Source organism: Cygnus olor, chromosome Z, assembly GCF_009769625.2.
Source record: "Cygnus olor isolate bCygOlo1 chromosome Z, bCygOlo1.pri.v2, whole genome shotgun sequence".
Taxonomy (NCBI): domain Eukaryota; kingdom Metazoa; phylum Chordata; class Aves; order Anseriformes; family Anatidae; genus Cygnus; species Cygnus olor.
Genome location: NC_049198.1, coordinates 9,674,333 through 9,700,914, shown reverse-complemented (window position 1 = coordinate 9,700,914; position 26,582 = coordinate 9,674,333). Strand labels below are relative to the sequence as shown.

Sequence of the window (26,582 nt, the reverse complement as noted above, 5' to 3'; positions counted from 1 at the left end):
TGAAGCAGCTTTCAGCAGGGAGGACCCGAAGCCTTACTTCAGACACTGCCCTAAAACCCAGCTGCAACACCACCACCTGCACCGCGCTCCTCCCTCCCATCACAGCACTCACCCCGCCTTTCAAACAAAGCTGCCCAGGATGCCTCCTTGAGCTGAGTAATACATGGCACAGATCCGCAGCTGCCAGGCTGGAGCTGTAATCCCATCAGAGCCGCATCCTGGGGAGTCACGCTACCAGCAGACATCACGTTGCTCCCTCAGGGGACAAGTGACCTACTGGGTAGCACATCCTGGGAGCCTGCCTCATCCCTCCGACTGGTGCCCACCCCTGGCACCGGGCTCCCCTCTTTTACAGTGAGGTGACACCCGTTATTTACATTCAGCCACTAACTCCTCGGGTGCCCTGAAATATTCTTGCCAAGGTTAGCCAAGCGTTTGAGAGGCTTGCGAAGAATCCTCATGCTTTCCTCAATAGCTATTTCTGTGCAGTCATCTTTTGTTCCGTTCCACTCCACTCTCCCCTCCACCACCACTCCTTTTGGCTCTTTTAATCTCGCTAAAGACGGATATAAAAAGATGTTCAAGATCTCAGTCATTTGAGAAGGGAGAAGAAATTGGTGAGAAACCAATTCTATTTAATAGACCTATTGTCTCCCTTGTATTTACTTCTCCCTGGCAGTACTGCGAAAAAGCCTTTCTGGCTAGAAGGACTGATATCGTACAGCTCAGACACCTCCCCACCGTAACCTGCAGATTCATCCTGTTGCATTCATCAGCCCCGTCCTCCACACTCTTCTGGCATCCAGCAGCATCCCTGCAGACATTACAAGGTTTTAAAGGGCTTGACCATTCTTGCCAATCCTGCCAAAAAATGCATGAGCATCCTTCTGTTCTGGTCCATTTTAAATCCCACACTGCTTGATGCATTTTGTCTTCTGAATTTCTTCCTTTCCCAATTATTTCTCCAATGCTATCATCCAGAGCCACTTCACTCCTCACAGGGCTTGCCATTTTTAAGTTTATTTCTACTCCACTGTCTCCAGTGACTGAATCATTGACCTTAAAATGCAGTTTGGGCAAGGCACTCCTGGGACACAGAGCTGCCCACAACATAACGGCCTTCCCAGCACCTTCAGAAGGCAGCTTGCATGCTGGCTAGGACTGACACAAACCCTGCAGCCCTCCAGAGCCCTACTGGCAATGCAGACACCTCCCAGGCTCACCCATAGCCAGGGCAGTGCCAAGTCATCGTGTCCTCACCACCCATTTGTGCTGTCTCTGCAGCATGCCCAGAGCCTCCAGCTGAGACAGCAGCTCTGACAGCACGCATGCAGCAAGTGGCTCTGCCCTGAAAGATTTACAGCCTGCACAGACACAGCAGGGGAAGGGGAAAAGGTCCAGAGAGGAAAGCAACTGGTTGCAGGCAGATCATGCTGTGCTCCCAGTCCTTCTCCCCAGCCTGACGAGCTCACTCACAGCCACTTCTGTAGGAGCAATGGAGGTCGGAGCAACCCAACTCCAGCACCTTTGTACAAGCACTGCTTCTGGGCATCAACACAAAGAAATGCCTGCGTAAGGAGGGAGGGAATCAAACTTGAAACGCCAGCAGAGAAAAGGCTGTTTTTGCATGAACTCTACCCACCCTTCACCTTCAAGGGCACTTCCTCCCCCTTGCCACAAGTAACAAGCGCAGATAATTGAAGGAAAATATCATTTCCCAAAGCACTTCTGATCCGTATTATCCATGCTCATTACAGGCCGTGAAGCTCATTCTGGTCTCCACCAGTCCCAAACAAACAGGAAAGACGTCAGTGCAGGGACAAGGGGCTACAAACCAAACCAAGCTGCTTAATAGCTCTTGAAGGATCTGCAGCCGTCGACACATGGGCTTGTACTTTGGCCAGGACATCCAAAGCCCAAGGTCATCTGTATAGTCTGTATTGCCTCCCATAGCTAATGCAGGAGAGTGGTTGAACCAGGCAGAGCTGGAGCACCAAAGGCAGAATTCAATTCCCATTTGACTACTGACTTGTGAGGGTTTTGTCCTGCCTTACTCCAGGCTTCCTCCTCACCTAGGTAACATTGCTGGTCAGTCTCAAAAAGGTAACTTGGACAAGTGCAAGCTTTTCATCTTTAGTCTTTTTAAAGCTTTTTTTTTTTTTGCAATTGCATGTGCACAATCTGCTGCTGAGCTTTGGCTACTTCTATCCCACTGCTATGGCTGGCTGGAGCTTCCCAAGGGGTATCTGGAGAGAACTGCAGACCCCAGGTCACCCACTGTCATCTCATAGCTCCCTCTCACTTAGAGGATCTCCAAGAAGATGCCCAGGGACCACAGTTTACTAGCTGGCTGCCAAAAAGATCCTATGCTCAGCACTGTCAGAAGTTGTGCAGTACATGGGGCATCAGTATAGATACAGAAAAAAGTAGTTGAATGGGAAGACACAGGAAAACTGTTTCAGCAGCATACCCCAGGTCCCTTTCTCCAGAAGAGCCCTATGGTGCTAGATGCTGCATGAACTCCATGTGCTAAACCTGAAAGCACTGTCCTATAGCACAAGCCTCTGTCACGGAAGCAGCAGAGGTCTGGATGACCTATACTCAGGGTAGTACACACAGGACTGCCCCTAGCAGTGCTGTTTTCCTCTGCCAAATGCTGGAACCATCACTCACCTCCGAGTCAGCTCCTGCAGCCCCTGCACCAAATGCTGAGCACTCGAGACAGGTGGACACTGCAGCAAAACATCGCCTTCCTTTCAAACCGCCTCGCCACGTGCTGAGCAGGGCTTCCGCTCACTTAACATTCATGCTTACCCAGAAATCATCTCCCACTTACTCATGGCCTCAGCTCTCCCGCCTCTTCAGCCCTTACTGCTCCTCCTCCCCCATCAGGGTCAGGAAACTCTCTGGTTCAGCATCTTCTGAGTGTGATTTATACCAACTCCAGCCTGGTAAACTGTAAGATACTGGAGAGCATCCAGGACTGCAGGAAGCAGGTCTGCCTTGGCAAAGACAACAGACAGAGGAATAAACTGGATGGGAACTAGATGGGCTCTTCCTTCACTTGGCGCCTCCACCATTTCTCCAAACCTTGTGATTTATCTCTCCACGGACCATCTCCGCAGGAACCAGGTCCATTACGGAAATTAAAATGAGCTATTGCCAGCAGCTGGCAGGATCAGCCCCTCAGCACGCCTGTCCCCTCCGAGCATAGATGGCAGACACCAGATGGCTTGCAGCCAAGAGCCTGGGAGCAGGTGCCAAGAGATGCTCCTGCACCATGCCCTGATGGACCATCAGGTTTGGAGTCTGCTGACTGGTGGCATGGCTCAGAGGACAAGCAGGAAACCAGCCCCAAAGCTGGAGCCTGGCACGGTTCGGCTTGCAGGAGCAGCCGAGGGCAAGCAGGGACCCGTTGTGCCATGGCATGCAACACCTCAATGCAAGGGTGTCCAAGGTGTGAGCTGTCACATAATTCAGGGGTTTAGTTTAGGGTAGGGGGAATAAAAAGCTTTCCTTTCTCTCTGCAGCTCTCCCTTATTTTCCCAGGAGAAAAAAAAAAGCCAATGAATCAGAGAAAGACTCATCTCCCAGAATAAACATCACATGAGGTTGGCAGCTGCAGGTAGCTCTAGAAGAGGCAACCAACCCAGAGATCCTTCCCTGAAAGGCTTCAGCTTCACACACACCCCAGAAGAGGGGGGTGTCGATGTTTCATTGACCTGCAACACAATCAGGTCATTGTCACCCCCCAGAAATCCTCATGTACTTCCAGATAACACAAGAGCATTCAGTCCTGAAGAGGTTAGTACTCCAGGCTTGTGACAGCTCTGAAAACCCACAAACAACTGCATGAGGAAGCACAGCAGAGCAGCTCACAGCTAGAAAGGCAAGGACAAACCTCTCCCAAGCAAGATGAGCTCAGTCAAGCCTTGCTGAGTGGCACAAGGAGACAGATACACAGCCCAGGAGAGGTTTTCCAGGTCCTGCCCCCTCTTCCCAGCCCCATGGAGTTCTCCACACCGGTATTTCTCAACCCAAGACTTTCAAGGCATCACAGAAAGCTCAAGCACAGCTGCAAAGGTAAAGCCTCGACACAGCAGCACTCATGCACACAAGCAGGTATAGGAGAGAGAAAGCATGGAAGCATTTCAGCACTTCACAAAGCAGCCCATGGATGCTTGTCAGAAGAGGCAAGGTGGCCCTTGAAAGTTAAGTAATGTTGCCCTGAAGGCTTTGATCCTTGTGGTCACAGCAAGACCAGGAGAGAAAGGAGTCTTAGAACCACAGGGACCTTAAAATTCCCTTTGTCTCCCTGCTGCAGCAGGGATGTAGGTGAAGCACAGAACATGCCAGCAGTAGCAGCAGGACACTCTGTCCTTATGCATCTGAGCACCAAAACTGGAGCTCGTTCCACCCGGGGTTCTGCTGTCCTAAGCTCCTGTGCAGCCAAAGATCAGATGAGGGGGAAAAAAACAGCTAGAGAAAGAGCCAGGCAATTATCTTTAATTCATTTCCTGCAAGCAAAGTTTTCCTGATACTTTCCATTGCTAAAGACAAAGAAAGGTGAAGTTATCCTCCAGTCACAGCTCTGCCATGCTGACAACCCTCTGATCAGATGATGATTTGGAAACAGACACGAGGGGAAATTCCCTTCCTTCTACAGCATTTGAGAAATCCATTTTGTGCTCAGCCACAAGGTAGCCCTTCACCAGGCTGCCCCTAGCCTAGCCACAGGGCACCAAGCACTGCACCTGGAGCCCAAAAGCCTCTCTGAAACCATCCTGTCAGAGGCCAGCAGAGCCTTTGCTGGATTTGAGCCCCAACCTCCCAGTCTCTTTGCTGACCTCCCCCACCCAGCTACCAGATCCTTCACAGCCTTTACCATTTCCTTGCTGTCCCCTCGGCTTGCCATTTCTTTCCTAAGCTCCTTGACTCCTGTGCATGGCACCCATCCCCCAGGATTTAGGTGGTGCTGGAGAAGGGAAAGCAAAAGTGCCCCTTGGCAGGTCCCTGTCCCAAGGGCAGGGTGCTCAGGCCAGCAGATAGAGGAAGCTGGGCCCAGCAGGGCCATCTATCAGCTGTGACAGCCCTGACCCTTTGTCCTCCCCCCGACAGCCCCCACCATACTCGGGCAGCCCTGCATGAGGTCCTTGGTTACCCTGGACCAGCGCCGAGTGACAGCTCGTCCTCATCCTCCCACCCCTGCCAGCCTCCTGACCACGCACTCCCTAAATAGCTCAGGGCATTTCAAAGGCAGGGTGCAAGGAACCAGAGGGAGGAAAAAATAGCTGGCCTCCTTGCTCACCTGCCTGGGCAGGCTGGGGGCCACACAGTCTCTTTCACCTCAAGGCGTGTGGGGAGCTGTGATTTAAGTGACCACCCAAAACTTAGAGTTGTGGGTTGGAGGGAGTGGGTGCAGACCTGCAGATCTTAAGTAGATTAGATATTGAATTGCATTTAAATGGAGAAAGAGAAATCCCCCAAACACCTCACAGCCAGCTGTACGAGCAAGGTGTGAGACTGAACAGCAAGCATGGAGCATGCTTTTCACCAGCTGCAGGCTGGCTGCTCAGCCCCTGCCTCACCCAGCCAGCAGGTATTCACATTTTTCCAGAGGAAAGAGCTAAATCCACACAGCTTTTGGTTAGCAAGGCATGCAGGCACACTGTGACCCAGCACATCCACGGTCTAGACCCAGGTGAGGGTCACCGTAACCTAAAAGCAGCCAGCAAGCACACCGTGATCCACGTGGGAGCAGAGGACTGGACAGCTTTCTGCCTGCAGCTCAGTGCCACAAGCCCGGAGCAGCTGGGGAAGGGGAGCAGAGTGCTCCCATCTGCCCAACCAGCAGCACTCCCACCGAAGCACAACAGGCATGCGGTGCAGCTGGGAGCTCCCAGCATCTTTTCCTGCCAGCACTCCCCCTCCAGACACAAGACAGCCTGTCCCTGCTCTGCAAGCATCCTCACACATCCCTGCAGGGGCCACGAGCACCGCGGTGCATGGCAAGGGCAAGCAGATGGTAGAAAGCCACATTTGCGGCAGGAGCTGAGCAGGAAGCATGCAAATCAGGCTACAAATGCAATAAGGGTCAGGCTGCTCCAACTGGCAAGCCCTTTGACATGCATAAGCAGAGTCACTGCCTCCCAGGGACCCGCACATTGCCTTCAATTCAGAGCTGATGTGGCAGGAATGACAGTCACCACCAGGACGGCTTGCACGAAGCTACGAGGACAACAGGTCCCCCTGGTGCAAGTGTCACATTAGCACACGAGGAAAGTAATTAACACACCACCAATGGATTAAGAGTGGATGATCAATCTAGTGAGTGCAGCCTCCCTGCAGCTCCAGAACTCCTCACAATGCAGAAGTCACCCCAATCCCTTTCCCTCTGGACCAAAAGTGCACTGCCACAGGCACACCAGAACAGGTACTGCCAGCTTGCAGCTTCTCTTTCTTGAGATTAAAATTATATACAGAAATTTATGAGTTTTTTTTTCAGGTTATGCTGACATTTTATTCTCCCAGTATTTGAGCATTCAGCTGCTGCATTGCCAAAGCATAACTGAGCAAAGTTCAGGAAGAGCCAGGCAAGATCTCTGCACGATGCACCTCAGTGCAACACTCCATCATGAGCACACAGGACCCCATAAGCTGTTTGCACCCATCTGCAGGATGCAGGCACAGCCTCCCTGCAGAAGCAAGCTGATCTTTCAGCTGTCATGTCAGCACTGGAGACACACAACCTGGCATCTGCATCTCCGCGAACGCGCAGAAGATGCATGACAGGGCACGGCCGGGCAGGGAAGCGCTGCAGCATGAGGCTGGGGTGCATGGCATCGTGCAAGACCCCTCAGAGCACCAAGCCAAATGATGCCTGGCAGCTGTAGGGACAGAAGCACGAGCACAGGCTTGCACTGGTGGAGCAGGAGGCAGAAGCCTTACACTCTGCCCCTCACAGCCCCCAGGCCCCATCCAGCAGAAGCCAGATAAAGTCCCCAGCAGCACACCCCGAGGCAAACCACCAGCTTTTCACGAGCAGTGCAGCAGAGGCACAGCACTCCTAGCTAGAGGATGCTGTGGGTGATCAAAGCTTGATTTCTTGAACCTACACATTTGGACAAATTTATAGAAGAAAAAAAAATCTCCCCATCCCCGGCTGAAGACTTGAGCCAGCAGCTGCCGAAGGCTGGAGCTGCCCCAGTGCCCGCTCACCCTACTCTTACCCCTTCCCTTGCATACCCACTGCTGCCTGCTGTCAGGGGCAGGACGCCAGGACACTAGGCTGCCCTGGATCAGGCCGTTCTCAAGGAATAAACCAGCCTGAAGCATGCAGCAGGAAGGCACTGGGGTAGATATTTTGATTCGCAGCTCCAATGCCTTTTGACAGGAGCAGAGAACGGACATTTTAAGCATTCCTTTCAGCCTGCACGCATGCCAGCCTGCGAGACCCCTCCTGGGGCAAGGCACAAGAACAATCCCACTTTCAGATCAAGGGCTCTTTTGTCACCCTGCTGCAAGCCGTTTGACCTTCAGAGTCGGAAGCGAGCTGGTATCACAAGCGGTCTGATGGGCCTGGGCTGGGAGCAAGCCCAGGCACTCGAGAAGGACTGAGCCCAGCTGCCAGCCACAGCATCCCAGCTGGGAGATCAGACCTCAGCTGGAGAGCTCGGCTCTAGAAATGCTTGTTTCGGCTCAGCACATTTCCCCCAGCAGCCAGACACAGAAGGTCACCCAGGCCAGCATTTCCATTTGCAAGAATATCCTTGCCAAGATATAACAGACCTGGGCCATGCTACACCAGAGTATCCAGAGAGGGTCTAAGCCTCTGAAATTGAAGCAAGCTTTCATTTCGGCAACAGCATCATCACATTTCCTCAAAATGCATCAATTTCCCCCACATAGACTGCTTTGAGGACTGAGCCTACAATCACCTCCCCCTCCGTTCTCAGCTTCCCCTCCAATTGCCACACCTTGAAAATTTGGAGCTCTCTTCCCTACACTTAATCACAAAGGTATTAATTACCAGACACCACGCTTTTGAATGACACATCAAGGAGGCAGCTGGCCCACACACAGGGAGAGCACAAGCAGAGCTTCTGCCTAAAAAAAACTCACCAAGTTCCCTCGTGTGCAGCCTTCTGAGCACTGCTCCCTTGTGACAACACAAGCTGCGCTTCCCCCCACCAGAGATGTCAGCTAACTAGAGTTAACCCCATTTATTATTGCCATAATAAGTCACCTTAGGCACAACCACACTGCCAGAGCTCTGTCCCTGCCACTCTTGCCTCCTGCTCCAAGACCACAGCACTGGAGCCACTGCCCAACCAGCCTCCAAAATGCTTCACCTTGCTCCAAAATACTCCCAACCAGGCATCTCAAACCAGCCCCAACTTTAAATTCACACCTTGGAGCAGTGTATTTGTACACCAGGACTGCAGAAACACAGACCAAGCCCTACACCTGGGTTTGCCCCACTGGTGTTGCATCCACACACTCCCCACACTTCCACACCCCACACCACTGCATTTTGCATGGGGCCCAAAGGATGCGGGCTGACAGCAGTCAAGCCAATATTTTCCCTCAGACCTGACCTGCAAGGACTGAAGCCCTGATAATAGCAGTAATTGCAAGGAGGCAGGAACACGTTCAGGTATTAACCACCGGCCAGAAGGAAGCCATCGCTCCGCGGACAAAGCAGCAGGTTAACCTGCACAATGCCCAGGTCAGCGTGGGCAAGCCGAGCGCTGGCGCGGACATCGGCTTCTCCAGAAACGAGAAACATGACAGATGCACCGTGTTCATGTAGCAGAACCACCATTCTCACTCCCGCAGAGCCCTTTCAGCATGTTTGCACACACACGCTCCAGGTCCGCATGCGCAGCCTGCCCAGGCACTGGGGTGTTACAATACACATTTAACTAATTCAATAACAACAAAAAAAAATTAGGGCACACAGCCTGCGATTAAGGAGAATTTCTTTCCCAACACACTGGCAACATGCCTGCAATTAGCAAGTCCTTGATTCTCTACAAATCCCCTAGAGATCAAGAGCACCTGATACCAGTACGTCCTTAGGTCTTTCATAACCCGGAAAGTGCCCCCCCTCCTCAATCTCCGTTTCAACACTGGTGAGATTTTTCACACCTTACGGCTCAGAAACACTTAAAAACCCGGGACAGCTTGCTCCCAGCTCCGCAGGTCACACCAGATCCGCCGGGGTAATTGGCAGCGCAGGTGGGCTGCGGCTGATACAAGCCAGGGCAAAATTACTCTCATTAAAAGCAGCAAAGCCAGGCTCAACACAACACAAGGAAAATTGCTTCCCGCAAGGGCTCTGTCGAGCCAGCCAGGAGGAGGCAAGAGCTAGAGCAGCCTTCACTTTAATAAGATCCCCCAGAAATGTAAACCCCAGTCACAGTCACTGCATGGAGGCAGGACAGAGCCATATGGCTTTTCCCAGCAAACAGCCCCAGCTGCCATAGGGTTAAATCAATGCATGAAGCTATTAAAGGGGGGTGGAAATGTTTTAACATGGTTGAGTGAAATTCCTCACACTTAAGTCTACAAGGAACCCCATTGGGGCTTAATAGGCTAACACAAGCCATCCCATTACAGGTCGTTAACACACCCAGGAGCCTTGGGAAGAGGGGCAATTAGGGCTCCCCCTTCACCTCTGCAAGTGGGACCCCAGCTTTGAGCCCCAGTGATGAGGAAGAGGGATGCAGAAAGTGGACATCCCCTCCTCTCCCCCTGCACCCTTCTCCACCCAAAGCAGCAAGAGTTTGCAGCAGGTTGAGCTCTCGCCAGGCTGAAGGAGCAGAAAGTTGGTCCCCAGGGCAAAGGTGCAATGCACAAAGCTCCCAAGCTCCCATTTGCTGGATGCCCTCGCTCCTCCCTGTAGCCCCTGTCCATCACACATCTGACAGCAAGAACCAGGAGATATCAACACAACCGTGGCCTCGGGCACATTTCAGTCCCAGGGAAGCAGTCAGCTGCACCCCAGAGGCTTCAGTGCAATGCTGGAATTACTGCAGCCCTCAATTTCTGCCCTATGGAGCATGGTATTTCCAGCCTAAAAATAAGGCTAATGCTCCTCAGGAACTTAAGAATAGGTATATACACTAGTTATTTTCCACTGACAAAAGCACAGCAACAAAAGCACAGGTATAAGGAGGGTCAGGGAAGCAGGAAGGACTCCATCCCTTCACCCCTTGAACTACCAGGTCAGAGCACCTTGCCCTGCTCTCCTCATAGCATCCCCGAGGAGGCAGCCGTGGCTCTTAGCATGGTGTGGTCAGAGCCCAGCAATTGCAGGCCTGGAGCTGAAAATAAGGAAAGAAATGGCTCACAGAAGTGGCTGCTGGCTTCTCCCCTTCCCACTGGCAGATCAATACAGCCAGCAACTCCAGGGAGGGGCTGAAATGCCAATTTGCCGAATAAATCCTGCCAATACAAAAACAAGTCAGATCCAGAGCATCGATGCCTTGCTCAGCTGGGAGCAGAGACCAAGACAGAAAGGGCTCTGGGTGGCTGCAGGAAGAAAGGCTGGGGAGGGGATGGGCAGACAGACCACCCCTGTGGGAGGACACCTGATGCAGTCCCGAAAGAGCAAAAAAAAATCCTTCATGGAGAGCACAGACAGCTCTGGAGGACGTGATTCAGCAGACTAGGATTTTACTGTGACGAAGCTGCTTTTTAACTACTCCCATAAAAGCATCCAAAGCTCCCTTAGAAAATTAAGGAATAAGCCCCAAGGGTCTTCCCCCACGAAAAACCTCTTCCTTTATGCATCCAGTCCTCATCAGTCTAAATATCTCTTAACACATGTGGTCCATCAGGGCTCTCATGGATGAGGTTTTACCCCCTTGCCTGTCTCCAGCTGAGTGGGGCAGGACACTAAAGGACAAGGACACACTAAATGCAAATCTGGACTTGCACCAGGCTAGCCAGGACTCACTCCAGCTCTTTTTCCTCTCCTTTGTGGTGGGGCACCTGCCAACAGGCTCCACGCACAGCCCTTTGGTGGCCATATGAGGGCTCTCAAACCACAGTGGTATCACTGACACCTGTCTCTTCCATTGAGCCCAGCACAAGCTGCATTCTCATTTCTCTCCAAGCACCTCCACAGCCACTAAACCCCCACTGACCATCACCTGCCCATCGCAGCACACCCCTTGCCCCAAATTGGGCTGACGACCGCTGGAACATCACCGCTCTGGCAGGCTGCAGCCTGGGGCCTCGCAGCAGCACAGCTCCTCCTCTGGGCTCCCACTTTCCTCACATGTCCATCACTGCACCCGTCTTTCCTTGGGCAAACCTGCCCTAATCCTGCCAGCCTCCAGCTGCAAATACTCCTCTGCATCCTCCTCCAAGCCCCTTTCCAGGCTCCCCCTTCCCTCCCAAAGGAAAACACTGCGCGCTGTCTATAGCAAGGTGCCCATGGGAACCATATGTTTATAGGCAAGCTGCTTCATGCTTTGCTCCTGTCATGCTGAGGAGCCCCAGAAACACCTACAGACACACAGCCCCCACCACCAGGTTTGCTCTGATGCCTCAGGAGCAAGCAGGCAGCTCCTGCACTGAAGCCACTTGCAGCCACCCCCATGCATCAGGGCTGTAGACAAAAGCTACCCGTGCTTGTGCAAAGCAGACAGTGAGCAGCACAGCCCAGCAGGGTCAGGCCATGCCCCAAAAGCAGAACACACTTCAAATCACTGGCTGTCCCTGCATCAGGCAGAAGCAAGCTCCACAATAAAAAAAAAAAAATCAAAGCAATTGACTTCTTTGCTGTCCCCTTACACACGGGCAGGACTAGCTGGAAGGGACCTCATGTCCATGCCCCAAAAGAAGGTATCCTGACCCATCCATCCCACCAGGCAGGCATGAAGCAGCATGGGGAAGCGCTCAGCCCCTGCCAGAAGGTCAGAGAGGAGTGAGCACCCAGCCAGGCACGAGCCACATGCTGCAAGGAGAAGTTCCCTGGCCTCACATGAGCACAGATGTTCAACAGTGATGGAGACCAAGACCAGGCTATGGAAGGTACCCTCCCGGGGTATTGGGGCACTGCTCTAACCCCACTTTGCCTGCTTCCATGGGACGTGCTGCCAAGCAGACAGCACACCTGGGTGTGCCCACCCTGCCACACAGCCTAAAAAGCAAAGACCATTTCCTCGTTCTCTCCAAAACACATTTGTTTTGTGCTCCAGACACTGGCAGGTCTTATTTGTAAGATCATGAAATGTTCTGAAGCCTTACAAGAAGACGTCAATTAGATGCTCCAAACCCTGCCATCAGCAGAAGGTCAAGCACACGGCGCGCCGTCTCGCCGGAGCTGAGCCCCGCGCCCCCCGCTTCCACCAGGCTGCTCCAAGGGGGGCTCTCTGCTTTCACATTGCACCAGGAACTGGTGTGCAGCTGGGTGGGAGGGGGGAAAAAAATAAAAGACTTTTTCCCTTTAAACAGGCAGGCTAGATGTGTAACAGCTTCAAAACTTCAAGCCGTTTTGATCCAGCCAGCCCCCTCTCTGTTAAGTTCTGGCAAGAGACAGGCACAAAGCACCAATTAAACAAAGACGAGTTATGCTTTTTCTGTCAGGCAAAAAGAAAAGGGGGGGGGGGGGGTAAAGCAAAGGGGGGAAGAAAAAAAAAAAAAAGAATCCAGCCCTGAAGTCATTTTGCTTTCAAAACAAGCTGTCAAGGCAGCTCCTCTCCTCCCGTGGAGGAAGAGCAAGGAGCACCCACACACGCTGCGCGGCATCAGTCACCTGGCTGCACCACCAGGTACTTGGCACGTCAGGCCCAGCCGTGCCCCTGGTTTTCCCCAGGGAATCCATCAAATCCTATGACAGGGCATGAGAGCAACAGATTCCTGGTGAAGATGGGCTGAGCACAGCCCCACCAGCTCCCTGACAGTCCCCACTTACAGGCCATTAGGCTGGAGGGGAAAAACACAAAACCCAGGAGCAGCAGGGGTTCAGAGTGCTAACTCATCTGGACACATGAGGAACTCACTTTTTCCAAGGTAAATATGCTCACAGCTGGCACACCTTGCCTTTTGTGACATCCAGGTTACCCTGTTTGAAGCCTGCCTACACAGCCACCAGCAACCCTGGCTCGCAGCTGAGCTCAGGACAGCAAGCATAGAGGTTCCCCCATGCACCCCACATCACTGCTTTCTTCACCCAGCCCAGGAAAATCAGTGCTGCTGGGTGAAGCCGAGCTACCTGCTGTCACGATGCGCTGCTGAGGAGCCACAGCACCCTGCCCAGGAGCACAGACACAGCAACCCCTCCATCACTTCAGCAATGAACATCCCCCAAGCACCAGCAAGCTGTGCCCGAGTCTCACCCAGCAAGCACCAGTCCTGCAGAAGGCTGTATTACAGAGATCCCTCCAGGCTTTATTTTTTGCATGTCATTGAGGAAAATAAATAGCAAGTGTAACCACTTCGGGCTGGAAAAGGGCAAGGATTTCAGCAGTGCACACACACTGAGCCCAGCTTTAATATTGCATTCGCTGCCACGGCTGAACCCCCTTTGCAGAGCCTATTGGTACTGATCAGAGGTGTGCAGGCTCAGCGTCGCTTCCAGTTCTCCCCTCTTGTGCTCCCTCGGTGAGCAGCATCCAGCTACAGCAGCAAGGTCACCCCCAGGAGCAAATGCACGATCTCCTTCCAACAGGGCAGCACTTGTGCCGGGCTGACCTCTCCCAAGGAGGGGTGTGCTCCGCCACATTAGCAGGGAGCACCCCACAATTAGGAGGGAAGAACACCCCTGCCCTGATCCGGCTGCTCGGGCTGGCAGCACACGCTCCTGCTCACTACAAGTGCCCTGCTCATTAGCATGGGGTCACTCAGCTGCAGCAGGGCACAGGCACCGCTCGGTTGTTGCAACACCACTCACGTCCACTGCCATGGAAGTGCTGAATTTCCTTTAAGAGCTCTGAAGCTTTCAGTTTGAATTTAAGAGAGGAAAAAAAATCCCACATAAAGAAGAGCAGGATCTTTGTAAACATATCAGAGGAAGAAAAGAAAGTGAATCTTTGAGCCTCTTGACCTTGGCAATGTCCTTATAATTACAAGACTATTTATTTTCAGTTAAACCCCAACTATTGAACAGACAGTGTCAAGTTGTTTTTTCTGAGCAGGTGATTACCCCGCCTGACTAATCTAATGAAAATTATCAGGAGGCTACTGACCTCTCACTACACACACTAAATAATGCTCAAAGCTTCAGGACCAGACAGGCAAATCATAGCCCTGCCTTATCTTATCACTTTCTATACAGCTCCAGGCTTGTTCTGCTCATGTTTGGCTGTGTTAGCCAAATGCTATCTCAATGGAAACAACAGCGAAGCCAGCCCCGAGAATTGCACAGCAAAAAGTTACCTCCATAAGATTTACTTTTATAGGAGCCAAGAGCTGCAGCAGCAGATATATTTAGTCTTTAAGTTGCTGTCTGGCTCCTGGGCATGTAGGAGAAGTTGGTGGTCCCCTGGCATAGGGCTTTGGGAAAAGCAGCCTTGTCCCAGGACTTGGACACAGGGTACAAGGCAAGGAGTGAAGAAAGGGGTGCACAGAGAAAGGAGTATTTGAGGACAGATTATTTTGCAGATGGCAAAAAACACCCCCTCCAGCATATCCTCTCAAAAAAAAAAAAAAAAACAAACAACCTTATTTCTAATCACTTTTGCAGGCAGGGCTGGCCACCCAGGTGCCACAACAGGGGAGCAAGAGCACTGCAGGAGGGTGGCACTGGGGATGCTCCATACCCAACCCCAGGTATGCTCCAGGGAATGGGGATTAGCAGCAGCCCTGCCCCACTCCCTGCAACTCCCCTCTCCTTCAGGGAAAGGAGCAGCTAGAGCAGCAGCTGAAAGGGACAGGAACTACAGCTAGCAATTACAGAGAGGAGACTTAAAAAGGGAGCCACAGAGAGGTTATCACATGCTCCCTGTACAGCCTCAGCTTGAGGCAGCATTCACAGCTAGAGAAATAGATTGCATAGGGGAGACTTCAGGCCTTAAATAAGTTTCCACCTAGAAAGCTACAGAGAACTGTGGAAAAAGCCCTGTTACAAAGGACAATTTAAGTTTAGCTTTTAAGCACTTCCCCAAGCATGAAATCCACACCACCACAGAAAAGACACCCCTCCTGCCCAGACCCACTCTCACAGGCTTATTGACTCCAGATCCTTCAAACCCCCCATGACAGAAGCTCCTTGCTTCCTTACTGCCATCCAGAAGCTTCTACTCTCAACTTTTGCAAACCCCTACCAGCCCCAAGAGCCACTCCTAGCAGCCTATCCTCACCCTGCAGCACCTCCCCTTCCTCCAAAGCTCTCCCCATGCCCCAAGCACCTGATTTATCCGCCCACCCTGGCTACCATGGGACTTGAGTCACTTTGCTCCACCTGGGGAGGTGCTAAGCAAGACACAGGTGAGCAGGATTCCTCACCTTTCAAATGGCCAGGTCCTCCTATCTTGCAGGCTTTCTGAAGGAGAGGGGTGAGCAACCTCCTCCAAACCCAGCAGGAGCAACAAGCACCAAGGTGGGTTTAGACACAACAGAAAAGAGAACAAGAAAAATTATAGAAAGATGGGCAGGAAATAGCTCAAGATTCAGCTTTGGGAAAATACCAGCTAACACATGCAAGGAAAATGATCCATGGCAGAAATATTCAAAGGGAAGCAGAAATCTGGGAAAAATTAATGTCCACAGCAGCAATTGAGGGGAGACAGCGAGCAGGCAGGGCTCTGGAGCAGAGGCTCCCACCTCTGCAGGAGGGAGGAGGTGCTGGTGCCACTCTGGTGGGGCCGTGCCCTTTGCTAGAGGTCTTCAAAGCCTGGTCATGCTGTCTGGGCAGGGGACAGCTAAAAGGGTTAACTGGCCAGGACTCAGCAAAAGGAGGGTCCTTTGTTTTTCTTCTCCCCCCTCACTCTGGGTTGTAGAAAGCTGTCTGTTGCTGTGGCATCCAAGCCCCTTCTGGAAGAAGTTAGAAGGATAATTAAATTCCTCCATCTCCTAGCCTGGGTGACAGGAGCAACCTCGGGCGTACTGCTCGTTGAAGCCAGCGCTGTAATTGCTTGTGTCACAGCCTTGCTCCAGCCACGTGTGCTGGTTCTGCCCTTGAAAAAGCCCAGGCACAGCTCAGTTTGTGTCTCTGCCATGGAGCAGCTGCAGAGCACCTTCCCTGGGCATGGCTGCGAGAGGGACATGGGCTGGGTGAAACCAGCACCGCTGCACGGAGTGATGTGCCCTCTGAAGTGCCAGCCTTCCTGTTACGTGTTGCCCTGGTGGGGCAGGGAGACCTGAGGAGGTGCTGTGAAGAGCCTGGAGGCTGTAAAATGGGAGGACGGGGTGGATTTAAAACCGTAGGGCATAAATGGCAGGGCCGGTGCTGTGCGGATTCTCCTGCTCCAGTGCCTGCAGCAGCTCCCAGCTCTTTGCAGCAGTTGCTCCAGTGTGGGGACAGCACTGTCCCCTCCTCGTGCTGGTGCCCAGCCAGCACCCGCCACTGCTCGCACGGTGGCAGGGGGTTGTGAGGCCCAGGAGGCACTGCAGCACACAGGCACTTGCAAACGTGTGTTCTTGCGGAGGTTTCTCCTCTCCCAGGCCTGGCTTCCAGCTGGAGACACGTGTCCGTGCTTGTCCCCGAGGCAGGCAGCAGCAGAGGCATCCTCTGGTGCAGCTCCCTGCCAGCAGAGCGTGGCAGAGCACCAGAGTGACAGCCGCCGGGGACAAAGGCACAACTTACTCACCGTGCACAGACAAGTACTCGCCTTCCTTGCTGGAAGCTGGCAGATGAGCCCCTTGTTAGTGTCACTTGGCCTGGTTGAGCTGGAACCCAGCTCGTTGCACGTATGCTCACCACCGAAACCTGGGTCAGATGCCCCATCCAGCCCCAGGAGGAGAACGTGATTGCACCGAGCCCTTACCCTTGCCCTCCTCACCCCAGCACCTCTTCTCCTCTGCAATCCCTGGCTCTGCTGCCTTTCAGCACCCGCTGCCAGCTGATTCCAGCATGGCCCAAGCAACAGGGGGAAAAAGGAAGTCAAAATCTGTTTCTCTTCATGCATCCAGCAGCAGAGCTGTTTCTCCAGCCCCCACGCCTTTCTGCCAGTGACAGCAGAGGCAGGAGGAGCCCAGCTGGTCTCCTCCAAGGCAGGGATGGAGCAGGGGGAGCTGCTGCAGGGCCAGCACTTAAGAGAAAAGCATCTTCAGGCTGACAACTCAGCAAATCTGATCTGGAACTGGCAAGAGAAAATAAATGTAAAGCCTTCAAATGTCATTTGAGGGGTTTGGCTGCCAGAAGAGCTAGAGACAGACAGATAAGCGCACAGCACTGAACAGAGGGACGGATGCTCTGCTTGTGTCTAGGCAAGGAGAATTTACTAATGTGTCCCACAGCTGGCATGAGCTGTCAGCAACTCAAGAAATCTGGTTTTCTGCCACCAGCTCTGCTCTGGGACCTCCAGGAAATCCCAAAGCCATTCCAGGTTGCAGTTTCCTCTCTTTGCAGGCCATGATAGTTCCCTGCATCCCCAAGGCTGTGGCAAGGCTCAAGGCTGACCGTGGTAATGTGCCATGGCAAGCAGCTCCCGGGAGCCCCCCAGAACTACATGCAGATGTGGGTTTCACTGTGCAGTAAGCCAAGACCCGACCACTGGCCAGCCCATCCTGACTCCTTGTTGTGAGAGGCAAAGTCAAAACCATCCTTCTTTTGCTGTTGATGTCTCTGACCTGGGCAGGTGGCATTGTCTTCTCCTGTCTTTGCCAGCCCTGGGGAGATGATAAGCCCATTTTCTTTCCTGTTTGGGGGCGGAAAAAAAAAAAAAAATAAAAAAAAAATTGCTGGTCCAGCTGCAAGTAAAGATGTGCCAAAATTAGGAAGCACAAATCCTGTATGCTTTTGGGACCCACCTTGGGTGCTGAAGTTACCCTCCATCCCTATTTCTCAGAGGAGGAGGCTAGGTGGACCTGAAGTCGCTGGTCCAGAGCAAAGAGGGATGAGGGGCCTGGGCTGTGCCACAACATTTGGGTTCACAGAGCCAAGCCTGCACGTTCTGCAGGCAAAATAGTTGCAGACAAAAGAGGGAGCCCCCCCCTAAGTGCTCTGGGAGTTGGGACATGCAGAAACAACCAACCCCCCCCTTAAAGGAGAAAGGGCTTCTGCCAGGTGTCATGGCACTCATGTGGCATGGCCAAAAACGTCCTCTAGCCCACGTGCTCCCTCCTGCATCGCCTTCAGCGTTAGCCAGTGCTCCATGCCTGCCACAGTCCCTGCTTTCATGAATGAGATTAAAAACTAGACGCACCAACATACCCAATGGGCCTGTCAAACTAATAACGTTAGAAGGACTGGAGATACAGCAGCAGCAAGGGCTAGCCCCTGCTCCAGAGCCCTCGCAGAAATCACGCACGCAGGAGACAGAAAAGCCTCCGCCGTTCCCGGAACCAGGTCAATAAAAGCACAGACAACTCCATCCAGAGACGGAGACTTTTTATGAATCACAAGAAAGAGCAGCTTCAGCTCCCTCGGCTGCAGATAGGTGGGCAGGCACGGCGGGGCGAGCTGGGGAACGTGTCTGCGCAACACGTGTGCGGGTGTGCAGGGAGAGGAAGCGGCACAGCACAGCTGGGACTAACAGCGACCTCTCGTCCACCCCAAGCCGGGTTCCCAAATCAAACAGCCTCCAGCACGCCAGCAAAATGCGCTTCTTTCAGGTGCTTCCAGAAAAAAACCCTCCCCTCCCCAAATTAATAGGTATTCGCGGGTGCACCTTTGCTGTAACACTGTTGTTTCCAGAGCTCCTGGCTAGGTGAGAAGCCCGGAGGACTGGACAGAGCTTTTTTGATCAAATCTCAGAGCAACAGCAGCGTTTTGTTCTCTTTCCTTTTTTTTTTAATGCATTTATTTTTCAATCCGCCAGTTGAGAGGCCAAGGAAGCGATGCCCAAAGGAGGGTAAATCATACATCGGAGAAGTCTGGGACAAGCTGCCTGCCCTTTGCACCCGAGAGCCACGGTCTAACTGCAGGAGAGGATGTGTCCTCATTATCACCAGCCTTATTTTTAGTTCCTGGACAAAATGACCGTGGATTGAAGCCTGGCTGCTGTATTCCAAGCAGACACGCTTGATTTCAGGAGCAGACAATCGCGCCAGCCCCAGGGACCGCAGCAGGGTCCTGCACGTTCCTGCGTCCAGCCTCCACGTTATTCTCACCCATGCTCCGGAGACTGGGAAAGCCACCAGAGACCACGAGATGTAGGACAAATACCAGGCTGCAACTTTGTGAACAAAATGCATTCACTGGCTTAACACCCACATAATTAAAAGCAGGCGCATCCCTTGGTAATTACCAGCACGGGGATGTGCCTGGCTCTGTGTTTGCTTTAGGGGGCCGGTGGCGCTACCTACAAAAGCAAAGCTGGTTGCCAGTCCCTCTGCAGAGTGAGGCTGCTCAAAGCGCTGGGAAAACAAGGAGCTGAGCCTGCCTTGCCCCGAGGGTCCCCTTCTGCCCCCATCCAAGCAGGAGTACCAGTAGCTCCACCTGGCTCCTGCCGGCTCTGAGCACCGCAGCTGGAAATGGGCGACTCGTGCTGCTGGGGAGTGAACTGGTGCAGTACAGATGAAGTGACTCAAAGAACAAAAAGCAGGGAGCAGGAGCAGTCCCAGAGCTGCCCCGTCCCTCCTCTCAGAGGGGTACCCAGCCAGGTCTCAGTTGGTCCCGTGTCCCCTCCGTCCCCCCACCAGCTGCTGTGAATGCAACTAGCCCTCCTTCCCAGTCCCATCTACTGCAAACCTCTCCAGCCTTCCTCGTCCGCCCTCCCCAAGCAGGAAGCAGCACAAACCCACCCCCTGGGGGAGAGGGAGGGGAGATCTCCCCCATCGTGGTGCTGGGATTAATTCTTCTGTCTGCAGCAGCTTCCTTTCGCTCGGTGGCTCTACAGACATCGTTTGAAGCCAGCAACAGACCCAGAGGGCAATGCAAGTCACCTGAAGGGAAACAGCTTCCTCTGGTGCTGACATTCGGGCTGCCCCCGGGACAGGGAGCATCGATGACATCTTCAGGGTGTCACGGCTAATTAGAGCCCTGACTATACCCTCTAATTAGGTAACACCTTCAGACAAATCACCCTCTCCCCTACAAACCACATCACCGCCTTCGTATACCATCCCTAATCGACTTAAAAGCACTCCGTCCCAGCCCTCCTTCCACTTCATAGGGCAGCCCAAAAATCAATAAAGCCCCGAGCTGGCTGCAGGAGGCCGAGCACAGCCGGGGATGTGGCACTGGCAAGGATGGACACCCGCCTCTGGCCGGGGCAGAAGGCAAACAGCATCACATCGTCCTCTTCCCTTCCATCTCCAGTCCTCCCAGCACTACTGGGAGCAGCCAGCACAGCCTGCTCTGAGAGAACAGGAGTGTTTGGGATGCATCGGTGTCCTCCTTAAAATGCTGCCTGGGGGCTTGGGAGAGAAGCAGCGCTCTGGCTCTCCCTGTCTGGCAGCCAGAAGGCATTTGAAAACTGACCACTTAGAAATTACTGCGCCAGGCTGTTATCAAGCTTCAGCATTTCAGTCCAGAAGCTTGACTTCTGTTTTCATTAAGTGAATGAATAAACTGAAAGTGTCTGGATGTTTTCAGTTTCCCACCAGTGCAAAATTTTTAGCAGATAACCAAAAAAAAGAAAACAACCCCAAGCCCAAAAAAACAAAACAAAATAGAAAAACAACCTGCAAACATGCTGAGCAAAAACTATCAAAATTCATAGAAGATAAATATTGAATCCTTCCAAGCCTGCTATGAGAACAATGTCTCTTTATTTGCTTTTTCACGAGGTTTGTTATAACAAGAGAGATACTACAGTATGCAGTGCTTCAATATACACACACGCGTTCACAGCTGGAATAATAGACTTTAAGGACAAAAGGCAATATTACAGTTGAATTTGTGCAGAAACGCATAAGCACGCCTTCAACAACACATTCTTTGCACCCTTCCCAGCTATACACGTGGACACGTATATCTCGTATGTCCACACACGCACACACCACGTTCTGGATCGATCAGAACCACTCATTAAGTCAGCCTCTCTAAAGTTTCTGCTGCTTTGGGAAAACATGACCCCGAGGAGACATCACACGTGAACTTAACATCCAGCAGAAAATGAAACCATAACATGCTTCGTCTTGAAAGTGAACCCCCCAGCCTAACTCAATCCCCGGTCTGGACAAAGCCTCTGGAGAGGAATTAAAACCATGCTAGGTGTTTCCTGGATTTCCCAAATTCCCCGGAGACTCTCTGGCTGCGTCCACCTCCTTCTCGCTTCGGAGATGTTTCCGGCTGAGCGCTCCCGTCCCCGGTCCCGCTGCGGGGAAATGCCACGGGTCCTGCGGAGCTGCAGCCGGAGAGCCGCGTCCTGCCCGTGCCGCGGCGACACGACAGGGACTGAGGACAAGTGGCCTGGGTCAGCCCCTGGTCTCCGCTGGGGTTTAATTCCTGCCAAATGTGCAGGGGAATTGTGCAAGGGGGTTGAATAGGTCAAGCTTTTGCATCTTCCCATTCCCAACAAAGGGATTCCAGCAGATCTCGTGCCCCCTAGTGTCATCCTGGCGAAGGGACCGGCACCAGACCGGGACCAGGACTAGGACCAGGACCACCCGCTGCCATCCCTCCATGGTCTGCCCCAGACTGCACCAGGGACTTTGCCCACATTATGGCCAGCGGTGGCCAAACGCTGGTGCCCTGCTGGTCCCCAGACCACAGCTACGTGCCGTTTCCTCCAGGCATCCCGCTCCGGGGAAAGGCAGCACAGCCACGCTCGCTGGCCCTGCCGAGCCCCGCAGGGCAGTGACATCCCCGCAGGTGTCCCTGTGCCCGGCACGGTGCCACCTCCCTGACGGTCCTGCAGAGCCCCGGCAAAATCTTCCCCACCAGCAGATAGCCCGAGTGGTGACCCTGGACAGGGGCCAAGAAGAGGAGGCAGAGAGCATCTGCAGTGGCCACTGCCCAGAACACAACTCCTCCTAAAAATAGATGGTCCCTGGAAGGGCACGGCCCTCCCAGCTAATGGGGACGAGCAGCACTCAGAGCTCAAGGTTTGGGACGATGAAACTTCAAAATGCACAACAGACTTCTGCGTCAAGTCCCCTTTTCGTGCCTGCGCCAGGCCAGCACCTGTGGCATTGAGCTCTGAGTGTCGGCATGAGAAGCGATGCACAAAACCAGCCCAGGACCAGCAGCCCTGTGTGCAAGCTCCTGGGAAAATCCCGAATTTGTCGTGATGCTGATGGGTGCGAGTGGGACCGAAGCACCCAGCTGACCCCGTAGATGCAGCACCTAAATGAGAGGCGTGCGCTGGACAGGAGTGCAGGGAATGTGCATCAAGAATGCACATGGGCCTCAGTTTCCCCATCCATCCTGCAGCCCCCATGCAGCTCTCCTTCCTTCAATTTGCTCCTCTTACCTTGTTGAACCATCAGCTTTTGTGGGGAGAGGCACAGCGGTCTCCTGACCCCCTCCCAAACAGCACTTGGAGCACCAGCCTCTACCAGCGTGTGCTAGCAGCACACAAACCAAGCTCGGCAACCCACCACCAAAATTCGGAGGAATTCTCCCCAGGGCACTGACCTGGGTATGCTGCTTCCTTCTGCAACACCGAGCAGGGACTATAGCTTAGAATAATGGGGAAGTAACTCAGTTCAATGCTGACAAAGCATCACAAGCCCCAGCGGGGTGGGAGGGGAGGAGGTGTCCTTCCCTCGCGCTGCCATGCCTGGTATACATCATGTTTAGGGCCAGGCATACGTCACCGACACAAAATGGACAAATTGGAGGGATTTCAGAAAAACGAGCGACAAAAATGATCAGGAGGCAGAAAGGATTGATTTACAAGGGGAGATTAAAAGAGCTGCGATCGGTCTAGCTGGGCTGAGCAAGTACTGACAGAGTGAGTCGGATGCTAATCTGGAAATGGGATGAAAACGATAGGAATAATTTAGCGTCGTCATTAGGAATGGGATGAAATTAAGTGGAACTCAGGGCTGAGTATGTAGATGAGACATAATAATAAATGAATAAAAATAAAAACCAACAACCCCAAACAAAACTCCTTTCCTAGTTACCCATGGTTTAGTTTCAATCAAAACACACAATATCTGCAAAACTCTCTCTGCCGAGGGCAGCATCCTTGGGAGCAACCCTGCCTCTGAGCCCAAGGTGTGCACACGCATGCACACTCACACAGGCGCACAAATGGACACGGACACACAGAGCCCTTTCCCACCCCGATTTGCACCCAGGAGAGCAGCAGGGCCCCGTGAGGACGGCAGCACGGTGCTTGCTGAGGGAAGGGCCATGCCGAGGATGCCGTTGCTCACCCAGCTCTGCACGGGGCGAGGTGCTGAGGCGGCTCCTGCAGACTCGCGGCCGTGAGCCCGGCGGCGAGCGCTCCGATATTTACGCACCAACAGCACATTACTCAGCAACTCCTGCCTGTCAGGCGTAATGGCAGCGGCAGCAATAACAAATGACAGAGCCGAGTCAAGCTCCCCAGCCGCGTGCCCAGCCCCGGCAGGAGCAGGATGCATCCCTCCAGCTCCGCAGGGGATTACCGAGCGTGGCCAGGAGTGCTGGCTTGCACCCACAGAGCTCCCACCACCACTTTTGGAGATACATCTCCGAAAACTGAGGTCGACCGCAGTTATTTGCACTCCTGTGTGTATCACAAGCTCTGTGGCTCTGTGGGGACCAGGGGCTGCTTCCTCCCCTGGTTCAGGAGGTGCTGGGCACCTTCCATAGGGGGGGCTCAGTGCCTCAGCAGGAGCGGCTCCGCTCAGGGTAAATCAGACCAAAGGCAATGCACGATCGTCAGCTCATGGCTTGGCCTGCTCTGACAACAGGCTCGGATGAAGTTATCCGAAAGGGCTGTTGCAAAGAAGTCTGGCAGGCACGGGGCTCTCATTTCCAAAGCACAGCCCATCTCTGGACAGTCCGCCCTCCCCAGCAAGCCCTGGTCCCAGCACCTATTCCCAGTGAGATGCCTGGCCGGGCACGAGCATCCCTGCACATCACCAGCCATCACAGCAAAGCTCAACTCCTCACGGCGGGGCAGGGAGCAAGAACAGCTGCCAGAGCTAAATTTGCAAAATCCTAGCAGAAGTCAGTGAGGTCCGGAGGAAAAGGCAACCTGAGGAAAGGACCTCCGGGCTTATCCCACAAATAAAAGCGCAAAGAGACCTGAAAAAGCAACCAAAGTGTTCAGCAGGCAATTCCCCTTCTGCAACCTGTGCTACAGAGACGTGTATATAAGCACGGGGTGGGGAAGAAAGGGGAAAAATGTTTATCGGCTTTCTAAGAGGGAGGGGGAGAAATGCCAATCTTTATACCCAAAAAAAAAAAAAAAAAAAAAAAAAAAAAGTTTAGTGGATTAAGAAACAATGGCTGGAGGAGCATGGGGAAGCCGAAACACGCAAAGCAGGTCCTGTCCCCGGCGAGGGCAGCCCGGAGTAGCTCATGCGCCGGTTAGAGTCCCGATCCGGATTTAGGATTGCAGAGGGGAAGTCACCAAGATGTGGGGATGTCAGGGAGTTTGTGCAGCACAGGGAACGGTGTGTGTTATGCAATTCTGGAAAGCAGCCCTCGTCGCGCTCGGGGTGAGCTGCCGAGCCCGGGGAGAGCAGATCCACAGGCACGCCAGATGATATTCTTATAAAATCAACACACACCCCCCAACCCCCAAAAAATAAAACCACACCAAAAATAAATAAATAAAGAACAAAACATAAAAATCAGCGCTGCCACGGCAGAGGAGAGGGCAGGTTGCGCTTTTGGAGAAAGGAGGCAAAACTCTGCTCTCCCGCCCGGGAAATCCACAGGCTGCAGCTGACAAAGAGCCCCCCCGCAACCTCGGCTCCGGCACGACTAATGCAATGCAGCAGGCGCCCGGGCTCATCCCCTCCCTGCCTGCAACCTGGTGCGGAGGCAGCGGCGGCAGCGCCGCGCTCCCGGCCGGGGGACGCGGGGCCGGGGACCCGCGGTGGCGCTGGGGGGGGGGGGGGCGGGGGGGGGGGGGCGAGGACACGCGGACACACGGACACGGGGACACGCGGACACCCCACGGACACCCGGAGCGGGAAGTGAACTTGCCCCAGATCCTTTCCCCGTGGGTTTCGCCCCCTGCCCCGCTGGCGGCGGCGAGGTCCACGGCGGGGCGCGGACACGCGTGGGAAGGTGCTGGGGGTGGGGGGTGGGGGGGAAGAGGAGGCGTGGAGAGGGGAGGGCAGCGATCCCGGCCGCCCCCATCGGCAGCAGGAAAGCAGCGGCGTCTCGGCGCAGGGCGGCTGGCACCGCGGACCCCCCGACCCAGCCTCTCCCTCCCCATCTCCCCCCCCCCCCCCCCCCCTCCTCCTCCTCCTCCTCCCCCCAAGGCCGCCCCCATACTCACGGCTCCCTCCTCGCCGCCGCTCCCGGCTCTACCCCATGCAACCACCGGCTGCTTCTGCACCGGCTCGGGGGCTATAAGCTCTTTTAAACTCCACCACATAACCCATGTGACCGCAGAAGCCACTGGTAAGGAGCGCCGGGGAGCCAGCGATGAGCTCAGCCCGCACCCCCCGGCACAGCGCCGCGGCCGCGCTCCCGGCCCCGCCGCGCACGCCCGCCCCACGCCCGCACCCCCCCCCCCCCCCCCACCCTTTTATTTCCCCCTCCCTCCCACTTCACTCCCCCCATACCCACGCGTGGGTCTTTCCACGACAGCCTTTGCATGCGCTCCCGCGGGCCCCGCAGCCCCCTTTCCGCCCCCACGCCACGCCACGCCACGCACACGCGTGGGTGCTGCCCCGCGGATGCTGAGAAGGGGGAGAAAGGGGCACTGCGCTCCCCCCCTTGCACACGCACTCTGGTGAATGCATTGTGCATGCTCACAGCCCCCTTGCACACACACACCACACTCAGGAGCACCCCACACACCCTCCGTGTGCACACCACGTGCACCTCTCCGAGACGCAGACCCCACGCAGCACTCACACACAGCCCACTTGTGGGTGGCATGGCACACTGTGGCCACACATGCCCCCTTGCACGCCCTCTCCGAGCACCAAAGTGCCACCAAAATGAAACACCCAGCCACATGCACCCACGCCACGCAGCTGGACACCCGCGGGTCCCTGCTCCCACGTCCTCCCGCACGCACGGTGTGCAAGTGATGCACCCCGCGTGCACCCGCCTTTCCCACTCGGATGCAACCTGCTGCTGCACGCTGAGCGAGCCCACGCTGCACACCCCACCCATAACAAACCACCCCCCTGTCTGTGGGGTCACCCCACTCCCCAGTGCACAGCTGTCCCGCAGGCTGCAGGGCGAGGAGGACAGACGTGCCATGCACCAGGCTGCTCTAGCAGCCGTGGCACTGTGTGATTTGGGAGTGCCAGGATTAATTGCACCGGGGGGGAGGACGGGAGCCAGGCGTGAGGTTTGGGTGTGCAAGAGGCTGGGACAGGCAGGCCTGGCCGGGCAGGTGCAGGCGTGTGCTGCTGGGGCACGCCAGCAACACGTGGGAGAAGGCAGAGCT

At 54.2% G+C, this 26,582-nt stretch overlaps 1 protein-coding gene across 2 annotated transcripts in view; it reads right to left on the bottom strand.

The window, feature by feature from the left end:
* Positions 1-25,616, bottom strand: part of CNTFR (ciliary neurotrophic factor receptor) — a 177,500-nt gene extending 151,884 nt beyond the window's left edge. The window contains exon 1 of one of the 2 annotated variants that reach the window (XM_040540225.1): positions 25,455-25,616. In XM_040540225.1, the coding sequence (XP_040396159.1) occupies positions 25,455-25,553 (99 nt within the window). In that variant the 5' untranslated portion in view covers positions 25,554-25,616. Of the gene's footprint in view, positions 1-22,639; positions 22,671-25,454 lie in introns of those variants that run through there. The other variant, XM_040540226.1, reaches the window with a different exon arrangement.
* Between the last annotated feature and the right edge of the window lie 966 nt (positions 25,617-26,582).